The 27,681-nt window shown below is 41.2% G+C and overlaps 1 protein-coding gene across 1 annotated transcript in view; it reads left to right on the forward strand.

Moving 5' to 3' along the window:
• Window positions 1–570: 570 nt before the first annotated feature.
• The window catches only part of LOC117535956 (gamma-aminobutyric acid type B receptor subunit 1-like), a gene marked incomplete at its 5' end in the record, with an annotated part of 74,474 nt that continues 47,363 nt past the window's right edge, over window positions 571–27,681 (forward strand). The window contains 7 exon segments of the mRNA XM_034200635.1: window positions 571–741; window positions 2,052–2,153; window positions 4,699–4,764; window positions 8,242–8,433; window positions 15,187–15,432; window positions 15,542–15,605; window positions 20,431–20,508. Of these exon segments, the coding sequence (XP_034056526.1) occupies window positions 571–741; window positions 2,052–2,153; window positions 4,699–4,764; window positions 8,242–8,433; window positions 15,187–15,432; window positions 15,542–15,605; window positions 20,431–20,508 (919 nt within the window).

Genomic DNA, 27,681 nt, shown 5'->3' on the forward strand with positions numbered 1-27,681 from the left:
CAATACAGATACCAACTCTAAAAAATAACGAGAAAAATGCACATTCACTTCAAATAAGCCAAATCATTGTGAGTGCTGGTGCATTATAAATGGGCTAAACACTTAAAGTATATATTTCTTTTTTCTTCTTCTTTTGTGTTCAATTTAATGTCCAAGGTAACTGGTTGGGTTTTTATGAGGACTAATATGAGGACCCTCTTTTTTTTGTGTTATTTTGTTTCTATTATATTTATAGTTAATGTTAAAACATGAGTTTGTGTTCTGACCAAAAAAAGAAATCTCTCATTAGAGAATAGGGGCGGACCGAGAAAGGATCTGTATTTAAAACCAACATTCTATATTAGACTCCAAAGCTCTGTGTGGGTTTGATATGTACCATTTGATTGATCTACATTTGAAGGGAAATACAAAATGATTCATAAACACTCTGCCTTTTATAACACCTTGCTAGCTATCCTTTACTAATATTAGCTGGGACATGCTTTATTCCCAATGTCCTTATTTTGCAGCAGTAACAGTGATCAGGATGGCCCTGGCTATAACCTGGTGCTTTGTGTCTCCCTCTCTCAGTTGTCGTACGGCTCCAGCTCTCCGGCTCTGTCTAACCGACAGCGTTTCCCCACCTTCTTCCGCACCCACCCCTCTGCCACGCTGCACAACCCCACCCGGGTGCAGCTCTTCCAGAAGTGGAAATGGACCAAGATCGCCACCATTCAGCAAACCACAGAAGTCTTTACATCAGTGAGTCACTCAGCTGTTAGCTCAGCGTCCTTCAAATGTGCTTTCACAGGTTTAGTTTTGGGACAAGGATTTCCAAAATGTCTTCCTGGTTCAGTGACTGGATTTTTTATTTATTTTAAGGTTACTTTAAAAATGTAATCTGTTTGAATGCCTAGTACCTGTACAAATAAGTAACCTTATCTGAGTATCAAAATATAAAAGTAATGTAACTTGATTACTTTCTGTTACTTTGGGATTACCTCAAATTCAAATGAGTTATACATAAATAAAAGAGTAACTAAATATCAATAAGATGTTTTTAACTTAAGTGTACTATGTAGGAAAACAGAGCAATGAGACCTTTGAAAAGAAAAACCAAGATATTCAGGATCAGAAAAGATTTTATTTTTATGAGAAGCTGCCTTTCACTCAGCAGAGTCCGGCAGCAGCCTGTACACCAACACTGAAACACTTGAGCACATACTACAGGTTAAAAAAGCAGAAATAAAACCTGAGCTGACAGAAAATGCTCTGTTTTACTTTAACACACACAGTTAAGCTCACACACATTATTTTATGAACATACAGGTTCACCTGCTGAATTAAAACAGAACAAATGAACAAAGAAAGTGAAAACCATGAAGCAGATTCAGGCAGTAGACGTATAGACTCACACTGAAAGTATTATCCTACAGAACAGTACAGCTCTAAGAGAAGAGATCACATCTGATCCTTTACATCAAACACTAGATGCTCTTTTTAGGTTTACTGACACTGTAATGCTGTCAGGAAACTTCATTCTCCAGAAATCTAACACTTACTGTATCTGATAACCTTTTGTATGTATTTGTAATGGAATACACCATTTGTTTGTATCCTGATTATCTAATCCCATTACCTGTAATCCCCAAGCCTGAGTATTTGAAACTAAATACATACTCAGCTTTTAAACATTTAAACGAGTTAACTTGTGTGTCAAAATATCATTTTGCTGCTTTGTTCATATTTCCTTCCAAAAGTATTAATTTACTTTTCTCATTTCCTATTCCTCCCACCCCCTTATCTTCCCCATCGTCTATTACATCTCCCCTCCCTTTTGATTGGTTTCTCTCTGTCTGTTGTCACCTGCTTACTAATCTGTCTGAACCACCAGCTCACCTCTTCTCTTGCTACTGCGCTATTACTGTTCTTCTAATATTATAGTACAATTTATTTTACCAACTCCATTACTTCTCCTACACTTATTTTGCTTCCTGTGTCTTGTGCATAATGATGTGTGTGTGTGTGTGTGTGTGCGTGTGCGTGTGCGTGTGCGTGCGTGTGTGTGACAGACTCTGGACGACCTGGAGGAGAGGGTGAAGGAGGCCGGGATAGAAATCAGCGTTCGTCAGAGCTTCCTCTCCGATCCTGCTGTGGCTGTCAAAAACCTCAAGGTGCCAGAATCCCCCCCCCCCCCCCCTATTCTCATTACTCATACACTGTAGCAGGCAGCTGAACACCAATCAGCCGGGCCTGCTCTGCTCCAATCAGCACAGAGAGCTGCTGGATGCTTAGCAACAACAGCCCAGAACTTCCAGAAGCAGTGTGGAGCCCAGAGTGTGGAGTCACACAGGAAGAGGCTCCAGCTGTGAGCACATCTGTGGTCCAGGCTGGAGACAATACTGAAGGCCCTCAGAAACATCTCCACTGTTATCACTAACATATCTCTATGAAGAAATGAGAAGCTGAGTTGTTGCAGAGCTGTCAATGTTCACACCATCATTATTCTGAGCATCATCGTGCATGTTGGTCAGGGGGATGCTCCTCCTGACAACTTGTGGAAATGTCTTTGAGCAAGACCATAAAAGAGGCCCTGCTATTCTTCTTGGGATTTCCCTCTCCTGTGGTGTGTTGTGTTTTTGTGCATGTCAAATCCCTGTGTTCCCTCCATAGGACTCCTTTGTTTACTTCCGTGACCTAATGGTCAGCTCATTCCTCTCTCCTCCGTTGTCACCAACCTCGGTGTAAGGTTTGACCCCACTCTGTCTTTCCAAGCCCACATCAAACACATCACCAAGACCTCCTTCTTTCACCTGAAAAACATTTCCCGACTGAAGCCCTCACTCTCAACTGATGACATCAAAAAACTGGTTCATGCACTCGTCTTCTCAAGACTAGACTATTGCAATGCACTCCTCTCCGGTCTCCCAGCCAAATCCATCAACCGCCTGCAACTTGTCCAGAACAGCACAGCCAGAGTTCTCACCGGTGCAAAAAGGTCCGCACACATAACCCCCATACTTGCAAAACTACACTGGCTCTCGGTCCACTACAGGATCCAGTTTAAGGTTCTGCTCCTCACGTACAAAGCCCTGAATGGACAAAGCCCAAAATACCTCTGTGACCTCATCCATACCCAGACATCTACCCGCTCTCTCCGCTCCAGCCACGCTCCTCTTCTTCACATCCCCCGCACACGTCTCCGAACAATGGGAGACCGAGCCTTCTGCTCATTCGCCCCGCGCCTCTGGAACTCCCTCCCAGATCAGCTGAGATCTGCCCCTTCCACGAGGTCTTCAAAACCGGCCTTAAGACCCTCTTCTTTCGGCAGGCCTTCCAATAAACTTTGAGCATGGTACACCTGGAATACTGCCATTTTTTTATCGCTATCACCGACTTTTATTTTTGTACTTTATTTTATATTTTATATTTTATTTTTTGATTTCTTATTATTATTACAATTATTTGTTTAATCTATCAAAGTGTATTAGTATCCTTTGTTGTGAAGCACTTCGAGATTTGTCTTGGCAGATGAGAAGCGCTATATAAATTAAATGTATTATTATTATTATTAATGATATCACTATGCAAAACCTGTGTTTCGATTGGCCAGTGCTCCAACACAAATGTCCATGATAGGCTAAGGGGCAGGATATCTCTTAGCGGTGGACCAATCACAACAAAGCTGGCCAGCTAACCAATCAGATACAAAATAGAAATCAGGATCCTCTCTATGGTGCACCTGTAGAAGTTGCAGAGTATCCTGGAGTCCATGCTGAAATTGCTGACGTAGGCATGTTTACGATAGAAAAATGTAATGTTGGCTAACAAGTTGACCTTTTTATTAATAACCTTAAAACAGCAGTTGAAACATTTCAGCCGAACGAGTTGAAGACTTGAAGTGAAGTTTGTTTTATGACTGCTGTTTCCAAGGTTCAGAATGAATCCTCAAGTTATTATGAAATGGTTTTCTTGGAGAACCTGCCTCTGCCCGTGTTAACTGGATGGAGGATTACCTAAGATCAGTGCATTGTGTTTAGCTTGAGGATTTGTCACGCCGGCCCACTCAAAGTGAGTGTTCCTATTTGCACAGTAAATAATAGTAGATAGTTGTATCAGCATCAGATTAATCACTTTATTTAGGACGAAGTTGAAGCAACTGAAGACAAATCTTAGGATGTTTATATCTAATGTAATTTCAACACATCCTTGGCTTAATTTCTTATCCATCATTCTCTTTAAACATTTGGCGAACAGCGTTTTGTTTCTGGGCGGCCTGTGATTAGCTGACATCACTGCTGACACATATAAATATCAGACAGTGTTTGAAGCAATGCACAGGACTGAGCTCCTCTAGGCTAAGCTGCCCCGTCAGCATGTGTTTTTTGAATTTCAAATATAAGTCTGACATGGGTTTTAGCTACAAATATCTGCATAAACAGAGGATACTGAACCTGTATCTTAGTACCTGTTATCCTTCTGTCTCTTCCTTCCACCCATGTGTCAGAGTGACTCGCCTCTTCCTGGCCCACTCACACTTAACAATGACCTTGAACAGCATGCCGGCCTAGTTTAGTGCAAGATGAATAGGTAACAGTATGAATGTCCCCCAGTGGAGAGGAAGTGTACTGCAGGGGCTTTAACTTGTTTGTGTGTGTGTTTATTTTATTTTGATCTCCACCCTGTGTGTGACACTGTCCTTGTATTTTATCTTTTAAGCGCCAAGATGCCAGGATTATTGTCGGCCTGTTCTATGAGACGGAGGCCAGGAAAGTCTTCTGTGAGGTAAGGTGTTTATCCTTTGCTACCAGGAATTTAGAGATAGATAGACGGATACTTTATTCCTCCCAAATTGGAAAGTTATTTTGTCACAGCAGAAGTGTTGTCAAGTATTACACATGAGTGGAACATATTTAAAAGAAACATTAAGATACAAATATAATACAAATAAATATTAACAATAACAGCAAATATATACAAAGTTACAATATAAAAGGCATATATCACTAGAGTATCTAAACAATACACAATTTAAAGAAAATACTGAATACATTTGAATACTCTACAATATACAATTTCACTAGACAACTGAAATACACTATATAGAAATATACAGAAACATATAGACATTGGTCAGTGATTCCGCCGACATACACCAAGGCTAAATACATTTCTTAGAAGTGTTACTCATGACAGTGTTCTCTTAAACTTTGATGCACAAATGACCCTATCTGTGACGACACATTCGGTCATATTGCCTGACAGTCGTTTGCCTCAAAGTTAGAGCCCTAAGATTTTAGTCAAACTTTTATTTTGAGTCTACAGAGACATGATGGATGTTAAAATGGATCAAATCCATCCATCACATGCAATATGCCAATGGAGGGCAACGGATGCATGTAACGGGATTAAGTAAAAAAAGTTAATTGTATTCCCTTAGTTAAAAAAAAACTATGTAATCAGATTACCGTTACATTTCTATGACGTGGGGAATTGCTAGCAGGATTACAGTGTCAGTAAAACTAAAAAGAGCATCTAGTGTTTGATGTAAAGGATCAGATGTTCTCTCTTCTCTTAGAGCTGTACTCTTCTGTAGGATAATACTTTCAGTGTGAGTCTATACACCTACTGCCTGAATCTGCTTCATGGTTTTCACTTTCTTTGCTTCATTTGTTCTGTTTTTAATTCAGCAGGTGAACCTGAATGTTCATAGAATAGTGTGTGTGAGCTTAACTGTGTGTGTTAAAGTAAAACGGAGCATTTTCTGTTGGCTCAGATTTTTCATTAAAGCAGATTTGAAACTGTAGTACAGTATGTGCACATGTGTTTCAGTGTTGGTAGGCTATATAGGCTACTGCCTGAATCTGCTGAGTGAAAGGCAGCTTTTCCTATAAATAAACTTGCTATCACTATTGTTACAACCCGGCTCGTGGGCTGTAACAAAAAGCTGGGAGTCGAGACGAGGGGTATGAAAATATAACAATCATTTATTAGTGGACACAAAAACAGACAGCCGCGCGAGACTCCAAAACGCGATGGGCTGTCATATAGCAGCTGCCCCGGTGTGTGTGTGTGTGTGTGTGTGTGTGTGAGAGAGAGAGAGAGAGAGAGAGAGAGAGAGAGAGAGAGAGAGAGAGAGAGAGAGAGAGAGAGAGAGAGAGATATAGATAGAAGAGACGAGAGAAGAGAAGAAGAGGAGAGAGATGCGATAGCTAGATATTCAAAGTGTGAGATGATAGTGAACTTGTCATAAAAGGTTCATGGAATATCAGTGAACCATATTCATAAACAGCTCATAACAAAGTTGATGAACTGTTCATGAAAGTTCCATGAACATTAAATGGCACTAGGGCAGTTCATGAACTACTCATGAAACTCCTGTGCTGGAATGGTTCATGAACAATTCATGGAATATGGTTTTAGGCAAGTTCATGAACAATTCATGAAATGGAGTTTTCAGTGAGTGTAGGGATATTCAGTATTCAACCAAGAACATTTCAAGAATTGTTCATGAATTAACCATGGTTCATGAACATATCAAGAACTGTTCATACCCAGTCACTGAATATAATTCAATGGCTGGCTATGAACTGTTCATGAACCATTGACTGTGGGTCAATTGGCAACCATAGAAAACAACAATTATGTCAATCACAATGGAACTTTACTCAAATTAACAAACATACATGTATACAGGTGGATCACTACAATTAATCCTCTCACTATTTGAAGCACAGTTCTTGACACTCAGCTGCACAAAATGTTTTGTTACGGGTCCCAAAAGCTTGGGTACCATAGCAACAATAAATGATTTCTGTAGAAAACAGAAAAGTGCAGCAGCAATAATTATACACAGGATCCGGTTGATCGTCTGGATTGCTTTTTATTCAAAATTCAAAGTACACAGTTACATTCAAATAGCTGTACTTTACAAACATCACATTTCTCCATTTAAGTTATCCGTCTGTCACAGTCCATTACTGTATCTCAAGGAGAAATTCAACATAGTCAATATAAACACATAACGCTATCAAATAATACTTTCTATCAATATATCTATCTTTACCAAATATAACATATTATGGAGATCACAAAAATACACTGTCAATGTTAATAAACAAAAAACAAGGCAATGTGCCTGCAAGACTTCACTCAAGTAAACAAAACATATTACCCGTGCGCAGCAGCTAACCTGCCTGCGAGCCTTCGCTCAGGTCACATTTACCCAGGCGCGGCTGAAGCCCGCGAAAATGGCATCTATTGTTGCCGACAGTTTAGTATTTTTAAAATACCGTTACTATCTCAAACATGCTCAAAACTTTCTGACACACTCTCCTAAACATCTCCAACATCATATCTAATTCACACAAGTTAACATCGATCAGAAAAACAGAAAAGTGCAGCAGCAATAATTATACACAGGATCCGGTTGATCGTCTGGATTGCTTCTGAGAGGAGGGGGCGGAAGTGTCCCCCCTAAAATAACCCAGATGTCACCGCTCACCTGCCAAAGGTTCCACCTTGGCGCTACTTACTCGTACTGCTTCTCAAACAGTACAGATAAACCATAAAATGATATGAATGTCACCAAAATAAATACAGATAATGTTCAGTTTCAAATTCACTATATTGTTTTGTTTTAAGATTAAAAGTTTTAAAAAATAAAGAAATGTTCAAATAGTAGATGAATATTCAAGAGGTCTTTAAAATCATCACACTGATCATCAAAGGTTCATAAAATGCTCATGAATATTCAAAAATATTCTGAACTTGCCACAATCATCCAAAATTCATGAAATGCTCATAGTCATGAAAAGTTCATGAAATGCTCATGCAAACTTTTTGGGGTTTTAATTATAATTTTGTGATTGGCTGGATCATGAAAAGTTCATAAATTGCTCATAAAAGTCTGTCATGAGCTAAACAGGAACTTTATATGAATGAACAATGTTCATACAAATTTCATGAACTGCTCTTTAAAATGGTTCATGAGCATTTTAAGAATGTTGGTTCATGAACATGACAAGTGAACATATAATGATTTGTGTTCATGAACAGCTCACAAAGTCATGAACTCCATCTCGCAGGGGGACAGTTAAAATAACTAAATCAATGCAAACACTATGACCTGCGTGTTGTCTATTGGTCCTCAGAGAAATCATTTTGACTCTTGCCCTCTTCTCTCTTTCTTTAAATGTATTAAATATGAATGTCTTTGTTCATGCGTCATATTGTTTCCACTTCTCTCCCTTTCCTTTGCAGGTGTACAAGGAGAAGCTGTATGGGAAGAAGTACGTGTGGTTCCTCATCGGCTGGTACGCAGACAACTGGTTTAAGATCAAGGACCCGTCCATCAACTGCACTGTGGAGCAGATGACGGAGGCTGTGGAGGGCCATGTGACCACGGAGATCGTCATGCTCAACCCGGAGACGGTGCGCGGAGCCTCTAACCTGGTGAGACAGACGCTCAACAGAATCATTATCAGATGCAAAGGCTGCTGGGAATCTGTGATGAGTACACTAACGCAGTTTAAGCCAAAAACTCTTTGATAACTTTACTATTAAAATGTGTAAATCCTCTTCAAGAAATATCTGAAGATACTAACTAAAGATACATTTAACATTTTCCAAGATCTCTCAACCTTTTCCATTTAGGATATATAAAAGAATCAATTCATCAATTTGACTGGGAATTTCATAATTGGTGTAAATTGGTGTTCTGATTAATTTGAACATTGGAGGATGCTTTGAGTCATATCAATCTGCAGAAAGTCCGGTCAATTTAACGTCAGCTCTGGACAGTAGACATTCGTTTTTTCCATCAGAAAACACAGTGGAATACTTTTGTATGATTCATATTTATATGAATCATAAAGCGCACGAAACTCATGATGGCTAAACCGTCCCCCCAGTAAAGAGAAGAAAAAAGCGAAGAGAAGGACAGAGGTGAGAGCTGGACGTCAGAGAAACCAGCAGAAGAAGACAGACAGGAAGTAAACACTAAAGGGAACAGCAGAAGAAGACAGACAGGAAGTAAACACTAAAGGGAACAGCAGAAGAAGACAGACAGGAAGTAAACACTAAAGGGAACAGCAGAAGAAGACAGGCAGGAAGTAAACACTAAAGGGAACAGCAGAAGAAGACAGACAGGAAGTAAACACTAAAGGGAACAGCAGAAGAAGACAGACAGGAAGTAAACACTAACAGGAACACGGTATGGCCTCTGAAAGTGTTCAAAGATGAGTTAATGGGAGAGAAAATGTGAAAAGACTTGGACTGTTACAGAAAACTTTGATCTCCAGTCAAGTCTACTTTTCTCCCAGGGGAGCAGGACCCCCCACAGAGTCCAGGCTTCCCCCACCACAGCCTCACATGTACAAAGACATTATTTAAGGCGACCAACATTTTATTATTGACTCCAATAAACTGAAAACTCAGTGAGTGAGAAAGGGTTTAAGACAAAAGCACTCAGACTGGACAACACCGTGGATATCACGATATTGGCTCCCCACAATTAAAAGAACTGTGATATTAACGTTTTAAATGCAGGCTCTGCTCACTTAAGCTCCATATAAACACATTACATCAGTGTGATGAGATGGCCCTGTTGATAGAAGTGTGTGTGAATAAACGTGGTAGCACTTAAAATGCAAGAATGGGCTGTTATTGATCAACGTGCGGTGAAGTGATGCTGGTTGTGTGAGGCGGAGACAGAATCCAGAAAAAAACAAACTGGTTTCTGTCTTTCCCTTTCATCTTCAGCTGTGTCTGAACGTCATTCACCAACCACTCCCTCTATCTCCAACTGACGATGTGACCAGGGAACTAAATGATGCATTTGATCTAACTATCCATGATTGTTGTCCCCCATTTTCATGTGATTAGCATAGGAGGGCACGTGTGTAAAGAGGAGACTCAAAAGTGTCCATAGAACCTACAGTATATTCATACATGTATAGATATCTTGAGGTGAGAGGTCAATAGATCTCTTCGAAAAATGGCTATTCCAGTTTTTCCCTCTGCAAAATGTGGACTGACTTTGCAGCAGTATTGAGCCTCAACTGTTTTTATGGTTTCATGTGATTCCAGTATCTTCACTGTCTTAAAACGCCGGCTGCATTCGATCTTTGCTAGACATGATGACTGATGATAGAGTTTTAAGAATGGGTTTTTAAAAGGCTGTACCCCCATTTTCTTTGAGGTAACTGGTGGTAGAGGAGCTTACAGCCTGGGAAGATGGATTTGCATGATAATGGATGCATTGCACTTACTTAAAACTTAATGTTTTGTAAAAGCAGAAAATACATTCTAGTTAGTCAGAAGACTAAGGCACATGGGCATACCATGTGACTTATCTCCAGAAGGCGTTATGTTTACAATCAGAATGAAATTAATTTATAATCAGCCTATCAATCACAATTCAAGCTGCAAAATACCATTCCAAAGTCACTGAAGTATGGGAACTTTTCCCAACAGACAATTCATGACTGTGCCGCCAAATTAGTTTAGTTTTCGTTTGTTTGATATTGCCAGAAACCTTTGAGATTCATTATAAAATCCACTTATTCCAAACATCTTATTGCATCCAATTTGGTTTAAAAGATTCATCAGACTATGAAGGAAAACACTGCACAGCGGTTAATAATACTATGAGACACGGCCAGTCGTGGGAATTGATGCAAACAGTAAAATATGACCATGTAAATAATAGAAATGTGGTCTGCACATCTTGAATTTGACTAACCCGGTGGCCTGCCTGATGATTGCATTGTGGCAAGTGTTTTTTCATTTTTGGTTTGGCAACCTTGTTTGCTTTAGCTTAGCGCAGTGGTCTTATGAACAGAAATGAGGTGGCATTTTTCGATGCAGTGTTGTTGTTGTTGTCGGTCTAAAACTCAAAAAGGAAATATCTACATTTTGCCAAATGCTGGGCATGAGCAAGCAAGGTGAGTGCAGTGTCCTTATGTCCCAGGTCAGGCTTCAATAAATGCATTTCTGGATGAACCAACAGCGGCGACTGTTGGCTCAGAACATCAAGCTCATAGAGAGGCTAGCATATAGCAACATTAGCATCCGGAGAGTGTTATTCATTAAGTTTTGGCAAGAGTTAAGAGAGTTAAGAGACTAACAGATGTTTCTTCAAAGTACTTTTGAAAGTGCTTGCCTTTTTCAAACAGTTTCCAATGACGACTTTTTGGAGGGTTCGTTGTGTACAAACAATCTGGTCCGCCTAGTTAGGGAAATGCATCATGGGATATAAACAGCTTTTAAATGTAAGCAAAAACTGATTATTTAAATGTTGTCTTAAAATGTATTTTTCAGCATAACCAAATAACATTACAATTTCTGTGAATTACCAACACACTTTGCTAATCAAGAACGCTAGCTGGTAATAGTATGTACTGATAACTTAGTGCATGCTATGCCAACAGAACATCCTCTCGTCCACAACAAGGTCACTACAAAAAACCTCACTCCTCTGATGGAAACCATGAGCATACATCCTACCATACCTTTCTTTCACCAACCTTTACTCTTGTTGCAAAATGATGCATCTGTCTCATATGTGTTCATTAGTAATTGCCCTTTAGTATTCTAAACGTCTGTAATAACCTGATACCAACGCATATCTTCACCTCAGATCTCATAAATGACACATACCACTCAATCTTTGCCAAGAGCTTTGTCCCTCTAAACCAGGGGTCTTAAACTCATTTTAGTTCAGGGGCCACATACTGCCAAATTTGATCTCAAGTGGCAGTGTGAGATTTAGCCTATACATAACCACAACTCCAAAGCTTTCCCTTTGTTTTAGTGCAAAAAGTACATTCTAAAAATGTTCACTTTTAATGAACCATCAATACAACACAATTTGAACAACCTAAATTGTAAGTGCAGCTTCAACAATAGTATGCCTCAGTTTATCATTTACACATGTGCATTACAATGTAAAGATAACAGTGTGTGTATAAAGGCACAACACTTAGTCACCGCTATCTGGAACTGAACTATAGTATTTACTTTGTGATGCAAACAACTTGTCCAGATCTAGAAATGATTTCACATTCATTTCCAGATCCGTGTTGTAATCCTGACCACCTGAACTAACACCACCATAAGAACTATTAAGGAAGAAGGTTAAGTTATCCCCCTGCCTTGTAAATGTTTACAATGTATACATACAACATATATAAAAGTTTCAAAACTTACAGTTAATGTAATCCTTTTAACACTTTTGAAACTCAGTTGTTGGACCCTCTGGCGCACGTTTGTCTGAACTGGATGGTTTCAGTCACAGTGGTGCTTTGTATTTTCCGAACAGTCTTTTCCTGGTCAGCAGTGTCAGGAGTCATTCATCTTTGGCAATAATATTCCACCAAAATATTACAATTACCTTGCAAGGCTGAACTGAAAATATAGTGTGAAAGGGTTAAAGTTGTCTGATGCAAATGCTTTTTTCATTTACAAAGTGCAATGGATCATCTTCCTAAATGTGTCCAGTTTGACAGGTGGCATGGTAGTGATGGCTATTAGAAATAGTGCAGGTTAAAGATTGCTTCACTTTACAGACCCAGAGGTTGCCCAGTGCCTCGTCCTCCAATGAGATGTTGTTCAGAGGATTCACCATCACCCCCCCCCCCCCCCCACAGGCTAAAAACAGATCAGTGTTTAATAATGGCCTACTAGCCAGAAGGCACCGGCCGTGTCCTCTAAATTCAGACAACTGACACAATTGGTGGAGCCTTTGGGGCGGCTTGTCAATATGGTCTGCCATCTTTGATCCACAAATGAGGCGTAATTAGGTTGTTACACCATGTGTTATTGAGATTGTGCCAGAAAGCAGTCCAGTGTAGTTTTCAGAGTAAAGTAAGTCTAAAAAACATTCCCACCGTCAGGGATTTCTTCTTTGTTTATGTTAAGCTAACTTGCCTCTGGTTGCCAGTGTGAATTATACTGCTTCTCATCCCTCTCCATCCAGCACACCTTTAGTTTAGATCATATATTAATCCCAGTTTTTCACTCTGGTTTTATTTGCAATTCTGCACAGTGTTCTGAAAAACACACACACATAAATACAACCTATAGTCACCAATGGAGAAGAAGTCACTGCCATTGTTCCCGGAACAAGAAGTTGGGGTTTGGTTACTAGTTCCCACTTTTTCTTTTGGTCCGATTGGGACTCAAACCGCAGAGCCGTTAGTTCCCTTGTCTACAGACTGGGTTTGTTTCAACAAACCTTTCTGATAAACTCATCCAAACTTTGTAAGGGGTTCTAATGTTTATTTTAACTTGTGTTTTATCATTGTACCAAGGTTGTTGCTCTATTTTTATGTTCGGTCTAACAAAAGCAAGTTCGGTAGTTGATCAGACAGATTTAGAACAAGCCTCCAGACACACTTCCTTTGACCTCCCTCACCTGCTTCCACTGTGGACTCTCATGGTGTTCCTATGCAATGAGGGATTACCATCTATTATTAGAGTGCACCGTATTACAGCCAAACATAGTGGTTTAGATCATCTAATTAAATCCTCTCATGTTTTCTTTTGCCACATTGGAACTATAAATACTGATGTTGCCACGTCTTGAGATTCCCGGAAATATTTTTGTAGTTATAACATTATCATAATTGATAGACCGAGCTTGACATTTAATTGGTGCTGGGCAACAACAACAACAAATGATCATGATTAATCGCATTGTTATGCGCATAATTCAATAATGAATTAAAAAGTAGTGTATTGCGCACTTTATTTAAAAGTACTGCCATATGAACAAAAGTGCAACAACATTTGGTTTGTAAACACTTAAAACAATAAGGTGCTTTTTAACAGCAGCATTCCTTTCACACAGTAGCAGTTAAAATACTCCTTGTAAATCTCAACTTAAACATAAATTAATTTAAATAAATCAAATATAAAACCAAAGCTATTAGTCACTGCAAGGGCATTCATGTTTCTTCTAGCTATAGAAGAACAAGTTACCCTCAGAGTCCAGAGATAAAACAATTCCACTCTGCAGGGGTTCCAAATAGCTCTGGTTCTATCAACTCCTCCTCAGACCCAGGGTGTGTCTGTGTGTGTATTCAGAGCCAGTGAGCAACGGACTTTCAAACTAATAATATGAATTCAAAAACTGTTAATGCGCGATAAACTAATTGTCGCTGTTAATGAATGAATGCGTTAACACGATAGTAACGCTGTTTTGGAAGCTGCTGCTCTGGCCCTCAGCCAAGAAGAGTCTAATGTGGGTCATCTTATTGGCACTGAGAAACAAGAGATCTGGCATGTCAGTCCTTAAGGCTGTTCTATAGACCCACTGTCCATTAGTTAAGCCTGCTAAGTAACAAGTTACAATTGAAGCCACAAAGGTATTGGCATGTAAAAGTACAAATGTTTCCCAATGGCTCATTTCATAATAATAAGTATGATCACTCAAATGTACTTCAAGTAAAAGTACTGTTATACGCTATTGATTTTTTCACATTATTATAATATGTAATATTATAACTTTATCCTGATTTATACATTTAAGAGCATTTTAGTATTGTAGTTTGTCAATGTGGACCAAATGTGTATACTTGATATACTTTACAGATTAGAAGTATAGTACTGCGTTATATTGTATTTTTACTTTTACTTGAGTAAAGGGTCTGAGTTTTTCCAACCCTGGTGCCACCTTAAGGGAGCATCAAGAATGACACTCAAAGTTGCAATAAACTAAAAAACAAAAAAATATCCCTCAAAATATTCATAAAGGTATAGTATAGTATAGTATTCGTTTATTAGTCCCCAAGGGGAAAATGGGTTGCAGCACATCACAGAGGCATTTAAAAAAGTTAAGACGATACATCACTGACAACAACATAGACACAGATAAAAACAAACAGACATAAGAAAACCAGATATCGGCAGACATGACAAGGGGCCTATAGGCCCTCATTTGCGAAATAGGGGGGACAGGGCCAGACCAGCTGGGTAAACAGTGCGTCCTAGCCATCATTTGTTCAGGAGTTTGATGGCTTGTGGGACGAAAGACAGCCTAGATCTGTTTCTACTTAGAGGGATAACACCTTCGCCTTTTTTAATTAATTGTGTTATCATTTTAGATACATGTGAGGATGTGCAATAAACACATTCAAACCAACGATCCAGATGTTCTGAACATCATTTATAACCACTCTCTCTCTTCATGACCCCCCTCTGCAGACCTCTCAGGAGTTTATAGCCCAGCTGATGTCCAAACTGGGGGGTAAAAACCCAGAGGAGACGGGGGGCTTCCAGGAGGCCCCCCTGGCCTACGATGCTGTGTGGGCATTAGCTCTGGCCCTCAACAAGACCGTGGGACCCCTGAAGGCCAAGGGTCACCGACTGGAAGACTTCAACTACAACAACCGAGACATCACGGCTGAGATCTACAGAGCCATGAACACCAGCTCCTTCGAAGGAGTGTCAGTGAGTACTGCCTCAGAGGGAGGAGAGAGCTTCATAACATAGGAGAGAGGGGAGAGTTTAAATGAAGGAGGGGGGTGTTGAAATATTAAAATGCAGCTTCTTCTTTCAGGGTCATGTTGTATTTGACGCTCAGGGGTCTCGAATGGCCTGGACTCTGATTGAACAGCTTCAAGGTATGTCACAGCACTTCCCTGCTTTAAAATGGAATGGATTTAAATAAATCAGCCTGGTACAGGGATCACCAACCGTTACTGAAAGAGCCACACATACATTTTGTCTGGAGCCGCAAAGCATATATATATATATGATAACACCCCCTATAAAGTCATACGTACAGTTCTCCTGTATACAGAGACGGTAGTCTGTTGCATTAAAGGGTTTTCCCTCTCCTGTTGTGTGTTCTATAGGTTTGAGTGCATGTAAATGGTCTGTAAAGGCCCCCCCCCCTGGACTCCATTGGACTCCATTGGACTCCTTTGTTTACTTCTGTAACATAATGACACCTCTATGTAACACTCGCACTTCTATTGGCTAGCGCTTCAACACATTGTACGTGATAGGCTAAGGGGCGGGACATCTCTAGGCTGTTGACCAATCACAACATAGACTGCCAGCTAACCAATCAGAGCACACTGGGCTCTGGTTTCACACAGAGGGTGAAAAGAGGTTCTCAGCACAGGCAGTATGAGAAGAATAAAGCATGGAGACATGTCACAGTAAAGACACTACATACAATATGAATCTGCATAATAGGGACATATATAATCAAGAAAACTGTTGACATTTTATTGCTGTTTTTGTCTGTTAAAACTTTAATGAAGAGGAGACTTTGAAACAAATAAAACACAGATCTCAGCAGACCTATTTGATTCCTCTCCACATATGGGAAGTCATTCAAATAAAAAGTATCCGACTTTGAAATGAAAAACACACATAGCTGCAGCCTAATAGTGTAAAAAGAGGTATATACAAATATATGCCAGTTTGTATTTAGTTATGACTTTCATCCGCTTCAGTATGTAGTCACCTTTTCCTTCAGCCACGTACAGCAATCAACAGTACCTCTATAACAGCGCTCACTGTTTCATATCGTTTACACTCATCACAGGTGGTTACAATTATACTTACATTTGTATATACTTAGAATTTACAGTCTCAAAAAGGAGGATTTAGTTTTAAGACGCAGGATACATTTAATTCTTGTTTCTCTCAGGAAACACTAACTGTGTTGTTCAGATATAGTCTGCAGACACTGGAAACAAAACTTGTCTCCTGCAACAATCCAATTATGACTGTGAAGCAACCCGCAGGCCAGCCAGTTCCTGTTGGATGCTTGGAGCAGGATGGAGGTGGCTGAGTGATCACAGGGCCACGCTGGGTCTTATCTATGTGGCTCTGCTGGCTGGCTGCCCTCTGATCAGCGAGCCTGTGTTCTTCCATTCAGACTCTGTCTCTGTCACAGTGCTGAGATCTGGCTCTATTGAGGCTCTCTGCATTCGTTGGACTGAACAAAAACGAAGCTTGTTCCGCAGATTTCCTTTGTTGGTGCCGGCCTCTATCATCCCACAAGAGCAGGGTCAGTTCTGAGCTGCAATTAGTTTGATGCTAATTGGAAGCGTCTGGCCCCGGGCTGTTCTTTGGTCCAGTTTCAGCTTGAGGGGAAAATACATGGAAATAAAATACTCGGTGAAACCCGTTGCAGCTTTTTAACATAAACATGAATTGGCTTCTGTAGTTCCACTGTTGTATTAGTAAGTAGTTATATCCACTATAAGAAAAAAGATTGTAGCCAATCCCTAAACAAGATCTCAGTCTCATGGTGGTAGCCTCCCTGTTTTCATAATGAATATAACTGTATTCACAAACTAACAGACAAAATAGTTCGAAATAGTTTGTAATACTAATTAACTCACAACTCCTTTCAAATAAGAACTATAAACTACTATCTTTACGATTCATTGCATATATTAGAAGTTGCTCTGCATAAAAGTGTTAGCGAAATGAAATGTAATGTAATATAGAGCTGATTTTGTCCCTGTTGGCACAACATAACCTGTAAATAACAATATCACTTGGACACAACTCACAACTAAACACGGACAGTGTTTTATGCAATTTGATGTTCTTTACCCAATTGGTTTATTAATTTAAAGGCTAGCATTATGCTACATTTTTAGCAACATGTATGGGACTCCACGACGGCAATGTTGGTTGGCCGTCCACCAATGTCGTCCAGACGAAAATATTTCCAACTTCAGGATAAATACTCACAACAACAATGGGGGGACTGCGTCGGGTCGATGATCGTGTTGCTTTTAATCACACGAAGCCAGATTAAATAAAATAACGACTTCTCCAACCTTATGCTTTTCTCCAGAGTGCCGTGGTTCATTGTTTATTAATGTGTTTCTGCGGCATTTACCGACTGCAGCAGTGCTGGCTGCTCTTCCACGGGAGTTTATTCTCCTGTTAGCTCCGGGTTAGCTCACACTGCAGCAGCCGCTGTAAAGTATTCAGCTTAACTGACTGCTTGTTGCTATCCTATTTTGGCATAAGCCGTTTTCTACAGGCACATTTTAGCGGCGTATTTTTCATTATGATTCTACTTGTGATAGTCGGACACGACAACCTGTGCAGCCCATGTATTGATTCCATCCGATAGCTGCTATAATACAAAACAAAACGTCTGCCTCTCTCCACAATGATCAATAACAGTGAACGGATGGTCAAAGTGTCGTTTTTCTCATACTGATATTCTGAACAATCTGTGCTGTTGTATTTGCTGTAAAGTGTCTCTACTCTAGGCTATTTTTATTATATGTACAGTCTTTGGCTCGACCAAAAATCGTTTATAAATGTGCTATATAAATAAAACTTGATTTTGATTTGAAAGTAAGGTAAAAATAAACCGAATCACACAAAGCCTGGTTAGTGTTGCCTGACTTTATAAAGTGTGTTTTTTTTTTTATAAGTGTGTGGTTGCCTTCTAGTCACTTTGCTCAGCGCTACTGCTTGTTACAACTTTTATTTGCCGTACTCGCCTTTAACTGTTAGCTCAGGTTAATCTCGCCCCCCTCCGACGTAAGCGTGACGTATGCGGTTCTTGCTTCGAGACCGACAATCTGTTGGTGCTTGAAACGAACCGGATTCCGGAGCTTAGAGGCGGCTCCGCTGCGGTGTGAACAGGAAAAAACTGTGCTTTTCAGGCTCTAGCTCCGAACCGGCCCGGGAACCGCTTTGGTGTGAAAGCCCCATAAGTCAGAAATAAGAAGCTTTTCTTTTTTTAATGGTAAAGGTGCTGTTGAAACAGGTGGGTTTTCAGTCTGTGACGGAATGTGTGTTGACTTTCTTCTGTCCTGATATTAATGGAGAGCTCGTTCCACCATTTTGGAGCCAGGATAGCAAACAGATAGGTGTGTTTTTGTTGAGATGCATCTGGGTCCAACAGCTATCTGATTGGCCGATGCATGTGCTGGAGTGTATGGTTTGACCAAGTCCTGGATGTAAGATTGGATCCATTGACAGCACGGTAGGCCAGTACCAGTGCCTTGAAGCTGATTAAGGTAAGCTACTGGTAACGGGTGAATGGAGCAGAGGAGTGGTGTATTGTGGGAGAACTTAGGGAGGTTGAAGAATAGTCGGGCTGCTGAGTTCTGAATTAGCTACAGAGGCAGTATGGTACTTGCAGGTAGACCAGCCAGGAAGGAAGTAGTCAATGTTGAGGCAAATATTTCCTAGGCCAATCAATACCTTTGACCCAGTTTATTCCTTCCTTATCCCCTTGCTCAGCACAGGCCTGCGACCTCTTTCTTTCTCTGAGAAAGTAGTTTTGTCTCCCTATTCCTGCCTGTCGGCGTCAGCTGATAGAGGTGTTGTTATGTGTTGTCATGCAGAAGGTTGATTATTCTCTGAGAACCAGCTAAATACATGGGACTGTGGGAGACATCTTCAGAATTGGTAAGCCAGGAGCTGTCACTTCGTGGCTGCAGCACATGTCTTTGTCAATTCTCCTGCCGTAACTTCCAATACATCTTCAGTGTCAGAATCAGAACCATAAACAGGTTTATTGCCAGAATCAGAACCATAAACAGGTTTATTGCCAGGTAGGTTCACATATACTAGGAATTTGACTTGATGTCATGGTGCATACATAAAATATAAAAAACAAGAAATCTAATATAAAACACTAAATCTTTTACACCGTAATAAAATACAGTTAAATAGCAATACAATTAAAATTAAATAAAGCAGTCATTTACATGGAAATAGAATGCTATGAGTGAATTTTTGCATATAAACTATGAAATGTGAAATAAGAATATGTGCAGTAAGGAGTATGACATTGTGTGCATTAATGTAATGCATATAGTCTATGTCTATGATGTGCCAGAGGTAAAGTGTCAGCGGGGGGGCCGGGTCTTGTTTAAGAGTGGAACATTCCTTCAGAGGCGGAAGAAGTACAAATAGAGAAGTAAAAATACTTGGTCTGAAATTAGAGGTAAAAGTCCTGAATTCAAAATGTTAAAGGGGCCATTTTCTGCTCATTGTCAGGTTCATAGTATTTAGTGTCTCTACTGTGACATGTCTCCGTGCTTTCATGTTCAAAAAGTGTTACATAGTGATGTCATTATGTTCAGGAAGTAAACAAAGGAGTCCAATGGAGGCTTCTTTATGTAAAGATATTATCAGAAAATGTACTCAAAGTATCAAAGTAAAAGTACTCAATACATACTATGGCTCTTTTGAAAGTATTATTTTATTATAGAATATTATATTATTGTGTTTTAATTGCCTAGAAATGCATGTAATAACTTTTTCAATGTTGTAATGTTTAATGAATTGTACTGTGTATATAAGGTGTACAGTACTATATCATATATAGAAAATATAGTACAGTACTTGAGTAAATTGACTCAGTACATTTTACCACTGAATGTATTAGCGTCAGAGACATCCCGTAACCCTCTGTCCCCCCCTCCCCTTTTCTCTCCCACACAGGAGGGAGCTATAAGAAGATTGGATACTACGACAGCACCAAAGGCAATCTGTCGTGGTATGGGAATGACAAGTGGATAGGTGAAGCATATTCTTCTTCTTCACCCCCCTCTTTCTCACTGTCTCTCTCCCTCCTCCTCCTCCCTGCTGTTCTCCTGCAGCTTCACCCTCTCCCCCTCTAATTCCTCTCCCTCCCTCCCACTCAGTGGTCAGTCAGCTGTTATTATGCATGTGATACAGCAGCACCAGAGTTAAAGTGCTGTGATGCTTTGGATGGTATTTCACTTACTGACTGAGCATGGGAGCCACCACAGCTCTGCAATAAATAACAGATGCTAGTTGACAGTCTAAACAAACCAGGAGAAAGCAATCTGGGTGCTGATGCAATGGGAAGGGGCCCCATGACCTTGACTTTGAGAATGAAATTGTGTTCTCTAATCGACACACAGGGAGGTGTGTGTGTCCATTCTGCCTCTGAGCACCGACAAGATGCACAAAGTGGTTAATGCTCTGAAAACTGGGCAGGGATTTTGTAAAAACAAAGTGGAGCGATGCATTGGTTAATGGACACCTTCAGTTGTTTATTCTCGGTGTTGTCTCAGACACAGCTGATTGGATTTCCTGTCATCGATTGTTTGAAGATTGGGGAGGTGTGTGTGGGCTGGGGAAACTATTCTAGAACTAAACACATTGATTGCAGTGCAAGCCAAGAATTATTCGGGAAATAATATGACATTGTTCTTGTTCCATTGTTATTTCAAAAGACCATACCACTGCTTTTAAATGTCCATTTATTTTTTTACAAATACATTTATTATATTCCGTAAATAATCAAAAGATGGTATACCTCATTAAAAGAGAGAGCCAGTCTTTTATTTGCACTTTTTCTGTTTTTTACATGTATGTTTAATTGTATTTCATTAAGTGTCTTCCTGTCTGCTAAGTTTTTGATTTGAAGTTACAAACCCAACATTTCTGTCATGTTTGCTTTCATATTGTTTTGATAAATTCAGTAAAAATGTACATTTCAGCAGCACTTATTCCATAATTTGTTCTCTTTTACTTTTTGTGGTGGTTTTAAGCAAGTGTTAAGTCTTCCGGTGGAGCCTGACGCCACTCTAAATATGTACAGTATATATACAGTACAGTTTTACTGGCTGTAAAAACTAGTTATTGTAACCCCAGCACACACACACTCAGGTCATCTGAGTGTGTGTGTGTGTGTGTGTGTGTGTGTGTGTGTGTGTGTGTGTGTGTGTGTGTGTGTGTGTGTGTGTGTGTGTGTGTTGTGTGTGTGTGTGTGTGTGTGTGTGTGTGTGTGTGTGTGTGTGTGTGTGTGTGTGTGTGTGTGTGTGTGTGTGTGTGTGTGTGTGTGTGTGTGTGTGTGTGTGTGTGTGTGTGTGTGTGTGTGTGTGTGTGACTCCTGTGGTTTTGACTGTTGGAGCCTGTGGTCTGTCTGTCTGGGCCATCTGGACTGCGTTTGGTAGTCAGCTGATGCTGTGGGACAGAGGATGAGCTGAGGAGTACAAAAAACTGTTTCATGTGCATGTTAGCCAAAGGCACTTGTCCCCCCCCCACACACACACACACACACACACACACACACACACACACACACACACACACACACACACACACACACACATTTGAATACTTATTTGGAGTATTTGGTTCCACAAATTATATTACATAAGACAGGGAATCAAATATATCGGGGCTAAGCAGCACAGAACACTTAGGGGAACACATAGCACCTCCTTCTCCACACGGCTAAGCTGCCAATAATAGCTGAAACAGAGCAATATTTGGCAATTTGTTTGGCTTTTCTCTTTGACATTCCAGCAATTCTCAGACCAATCATGGTGCATTTATATACATGGCCAAGACTTCCGAATATAAGTATGCTGTATCTACACTTGTACCCAAAGCTGGTTATCACATCGAGCAGTGGTTGGTATTTGATATACTTGTCCTGGAAAGCCCGGTCCATGTACAGGTCAAAGGCACAGCCTACTTCTAATATTAGCACCTCCCTGTGGTTGGTGTCAACAAAAACAACATCAGGTGTATTTGGGATGTTAGCAAAGACATCATTGGTAAAACCAAACCATTCTGGTAGCACTCTAGCGTGCTTGTACATTGCTGCGCTAGATGGTAAGATGTTTCGTACCGCATCAGACACAATGTCCACAATACGGTCATGACGGGCTATGTACAGGCGTTTGTATGCATTACATCCATTTGTTATGTGTGCAATGGATTCTAGGTGTTGTTGTGAATCCTGATGGTTTAAACAGAATGGAGTGTGAATGCGAGGGTACCAGGTGGACAGATTGTACTTAGTGGGTAATACCTGCAGTCTTGCTTTGATGGTAAATGTCAGAACATCCTCACCAACAGCGGCGTTCTTAAACACTGAGTGTGAGACTGAGTGGTCAGCAAACCCCAAACAGGCTAGCTTTCCCTGTAGTCTGAGTCCACACCAGTGCTGCCTGATCTCAGACTGCTTCATGCTGAGCAGAACCCTCCTTGCAGAGTCTCTGTGCAGTTCCACAGTCTCTTCCTGAGGTGTTGTGATGTCGGCCTTCACAACCACACTGGGGTCTGTGATCAGTTCATCAGAGACAGGGACTTCAGTCTGTGTGTTGAGTCTTGTCCATTTCAGCTGGACTCCAGTCCGATTGCAGAGGTCATTGAGATCTGGCCAGTCAGACCAGACCCCGAAGCCCCTGGCCTGAGAGTCCAGTTCCCCAGAGTCTTTCCTCCTGAAGCCGAGGAAGTTGTTCTGGTCTGCGCTGGCCAGGGGGATCTTCCTTCTGTGTAGATCCAGCAGGAGAGAGGCCCTGGCCATTTCTCTTACGGTGACATCATCATTGTTAAGCATGTGGATCAGGTGGGCTAGCCTGGTGGCTATGTAGGTCCACTCGACATTGGGGACTCCCAGCCCCCCCTCTCCACATGGGAGAAAGATGATGCCCCGTGTGGAGTGTGTGTTGAGGCCCACCCACTTTCTGACCAGCTGGACAGTTTTGTTTGTCATTTCTCTCAGTGCCTTGAGAGGGATGTGTACATTGGCAAAGAGATGTTGAATTTTAGCCAAAGCCACCTCTCTCACAGCCTGGAGCTTCATGAGGACGGGGAGGGGGGACAAGTCAATCAGGTGGAGACGATGGAGAAACTCTGTAGCGAGCTCCTCGACCTGCTCCCCCCACTCGCCAGCGATGTTAAACCTGTGGCCAAGGTATGGGTAGGTCTCATTACGGGAATACACCTTAATGGGTTGGCCCATTACAAGAAAGGAGGGGGGCTTGTCGTTCTTGGCCTTATACCAGCGGTTGCCTCCACTGTGGCGCTCATGGAGTACGGCACACTTAGCTTGCTTCACCTCCAGCCCTGACCATTGGAGGAACTCATCAGTGCGCGCCAGCATGTTAATGATGACATCCTCTTGTCGTGATGACACCTGCACGTCGTCAGCGTATCCCTGAACAGGATTTGGGGATTTGACATGCAAAGGAGCGCACTGGTAAATCCACTTCATCCATTGGTTGAGTGCTAGGATGAAGTTCACGGCACTCCAGGGACAGCCAGTTTTTATTCCCACCTTCAGTGCAATCGGCTCTGTGAGCTGCTGCCCACAGATAACCTGGAGAAATGAACCTTGGTACACATTGGATACAATATTCACCAAAGGCTGAGGCAGGTGTATTTCCTCTAATGCTTGTAGCATCACCTCATGGGAGAGTGCACCAAACGCGTCTCTAAAGTCCAAAAACACTGTGTAGAATTTAGATGATCCATGTTTGAAATCATCTATTCCGGTTTTTAAGCAAAACACATGTTCGTTCATTCCCTGTCTGTTGATATATGCTTTCTGATGGGGGGAGAGAATCCCTGTGTCCACCAGCCAGGGTAAGATGCGGGTGAGTAGGCACTTCATAAAGACTTTGTATACAGTAGGCAATAGTGAAATGTCACGCCAAGTGGAAGGATCATCTGGGACATTTTCCTTTTTTGGTATCCTGTGAATGAGGGCCCCTTTCCATGAAGCAGGCACCTTCTCATTGATCAGGCAGGCATTGAAGATGTGTGTGAGTGTGACTCCTGTGGTTTTGACTGTTGGAGCCTGTGGTCTGTCTGTCTGGGCCATCTGGACTGCGTTTGGTAGTCAGCTGATGCTGTGGGACAGAGGATGAGCTGAGGAGTACAAAAAACTGTTTCATGTGCATGTTAGCCAAAGGCACTTGTCCCCCCCCCCCCACACCACACACACACACACACACACACACACACACACACACACACACACACACACACACACACACACACACACACACACACACACACACACACACACACACACACACACAGAAGCAGCGTCCTTCCTGGCTGGCAGTGGACACAAATATGCAGGACAGTGACATGACAGAATCAGGCCGGCTCAAGGTGGCCAGCGGTTCAACTTGGATACTTGGTGCACTGCATGTCGTGGACCGAGAACACCTTTGCGCTGTCAACTTCAACCGTATAGTATGTTTGTAATTTCATTTAAGATACGGAAGTAAATTCAAATGAATGAATCTTGGTGTAGGTTTACACAGGATAAACAGCGGGCTCTAGGCTGAAAGTCTGGTGTTTGTTGGACCCTTCCATCCAATTGAATGGGAGGGATGAAACCCTCTGTAGTGGTCACACATGCAGAGCACACAGCACACACAGTGTATAGTAAACTACAGTATAAATAACCTAATGTACAGTATAATAGGTGCTGCTGCAGTGCTGGGCTGCGCTGAGGTGGAGAAGGTGTCTGCAGGTTATTATCTGAATAATCTTTCCAAATGTCCCTGAATTTAAGGTGAGTAACGGTAATTGACGTTAACTTTAAATATAACTATTGATTAGCAAACAAACAACCTTGCTATCGCAAGTTAACACTCTGTTCCATCACTCTGTAACTCTGGGAGGCGTGTGGCGCAGTGGGTTAGTGCGTTGGTATTGGTATCAGGGGGTCACAGGTTCAAACCCAACTGCACCAAAGTGCTCCTGTGGGGATTGCCCACAGTATTGAGTATGTAAGTCGCTTGGGATAAAAGCGTCTAACAAGTGACATGTAATGTAATGTAGCTATTCAATTGACTTCTGATTAATGATCACATTAACGTTACTGTACCTTTTTTTCGTCTCTCCTCCTCCTCTTCTCTTTTGTTTCTTCCCTGGGCACCAGATAGCTTTGTTTGTTTCCACATGGTGTGGCTAATTATCGTCAGGTAGTTAGCGTCTTTGTTGTTGTCACGGCAGGTCAAGTGTTAGTTCAGAAAATTCACACTTCAACTTACCTGACTAGGGGGGGGGGCGCCATAGTTTATGGGCGCTGTAAGCAATGTAGGCGTAGTTCTGTTAAGATAAGATAATAAGATGTACTTTATCGATCCCACATTGGGAAATTGTTTTCTTATCAAATATCGTTAATAGTGTTTGTTTTTATCTTGGATGGATGTGCCCTTAGCATTCGCCTATACTGCCCCTTGGCATAGGGCCGGCCCAACCTTATGTTGTCTTAAATTGCACAGACTGCTGCTGTTAGCTTGTTAGCTAGCTAGCTGGCAATGATCGTTAGCAGGACCAAATCTTTACAGGCCGCCTAGATAAACACAATTTATCTTGGCTTTTTTTCCAACACCAGTAAAGTTAAAATGATTTAAACTTCGACCTTGTTTTCCACTGACATTTCAACGTGCAACCAATCAGATGACAGATGTATGAAGGGGCATGAACTAGCAAGGGCGGTAACTATAGAAACTTAACTGGCTGTTTTCATAACAAGGCTCTGTGCCCAACCTCACAGTGAGCTAGGAGGAATTCACGTATCATGTGAATGCATCATTATGAGTGAACCATACACGTACATACGTGTACATACACTCATTGTGCTTTTTGCCATACTTTGCTTTGGGACGCACTTATGCACTCAAACAGCTCGTCTGTTAAGGTAGGTGGATTGGGACACAGCAGAGGACTGGAGTATCAATTGGTTGCTACTTGCTGATGTGTAAAAGTCCACTTCCCCAAATCCCTCTATCTCTTTCCACATTACCCGGTTTCCTTCTCTTCTACCTCCCATGTATGTCTTCATCCATTCTTCCCTAATCCCTCCTTCATCTCCTCGGCTCTTTCTATCTCTCTCCCTCTCATCCTCACTCTCCCACCTTGCTTTCCCAGTATTTGTCCACAATCTCCTTCCTCATTCTTTCGGTCTCCTTGACAACCACTGCTGCATCGCTGCCTCTCACATTGCCTTGGCAACCATTATGGGGCAGTCGCCATGGTTACATACTGTCCCGATTCCACCATCAAAGGCAGGGGGAGGTATTAGTGTTGGAGAACACTTTCTCCCAATGAAATCTTGCTCACACACACACACACACACACACACACACACACACACACACACACACACACACACACACACACACACACACACACACACACATTCTCATTTTCTCTGTAAGCAACACGCATGCAGATACAATCTGCGTTCAGCAGACACTTATACCCACTCACATGCACTGTGAATAATCTTTAGGAATTATGATTCTGGATCCTTTTTTTAAACTGCAGAACAATTTGCTATATTGACAAGGAAATACTGTTCTAATGATGATGAGGAACAATTGGTGGAAATAACAATGTTATCATGGCTACTATAAATGCTATAATGGTATCTTCAGGAGCAGGAGGCTGCAGCCATGCTGGTGTCTCTGAGAGGCTGAGCTCAGCCTGCGGTGCTTTGGCTTTATACAAACATCATGCTGACATCCTCACAATGATGACATACTGATGTAGGCCGTGTTGGATACATTTCAGACTCCTGAAAAGACTCATTAGTGACAGTTTGCCTTTTCTTATTAAGTTGAGCTTTTTTGTCATCGCAACTACTTGCAATATCTCAATTACATTTGGTAGCAATATCCATGTTTCTAAGAGGATGATTTATAATGTTTCTCGTGGCCTCATGACCTTTTCTCCAGGTTGCACATAGTTCAAAATGGGATTTTTATAGAGTAAGATTTAGTAGTGTCTCAAACCAATTTCCCCCTGCATCTGTTCAGCTGTTGAACACTCATCCCACTGTTACAATTTCACTTATTGTTTTCAGAAAAAGTGTACGACAATCTCATTGACTGTACATCATTCATTGTGTAACGTCATACTGTACTTCTATACATTCACCATTCATTGTTGTTCATTTTTCAC

Source organism: Gymnodraco acuticeps, unplaced genomic scaffold (assembly GCF_902827175.1).
Source record: "Gymnodraco acuticeps unplaced genomic scaffold, fGymAcu1.1, whole genome shotgun sequence".
Classification (NCBI taxonomy): domain Eukaryota; kingdom Metazoa; phylum Chordata; class Actinopteri; order Perciformes; family Bathydraconidae; genus Gymnodraco; species Gymnodraco acuticeps.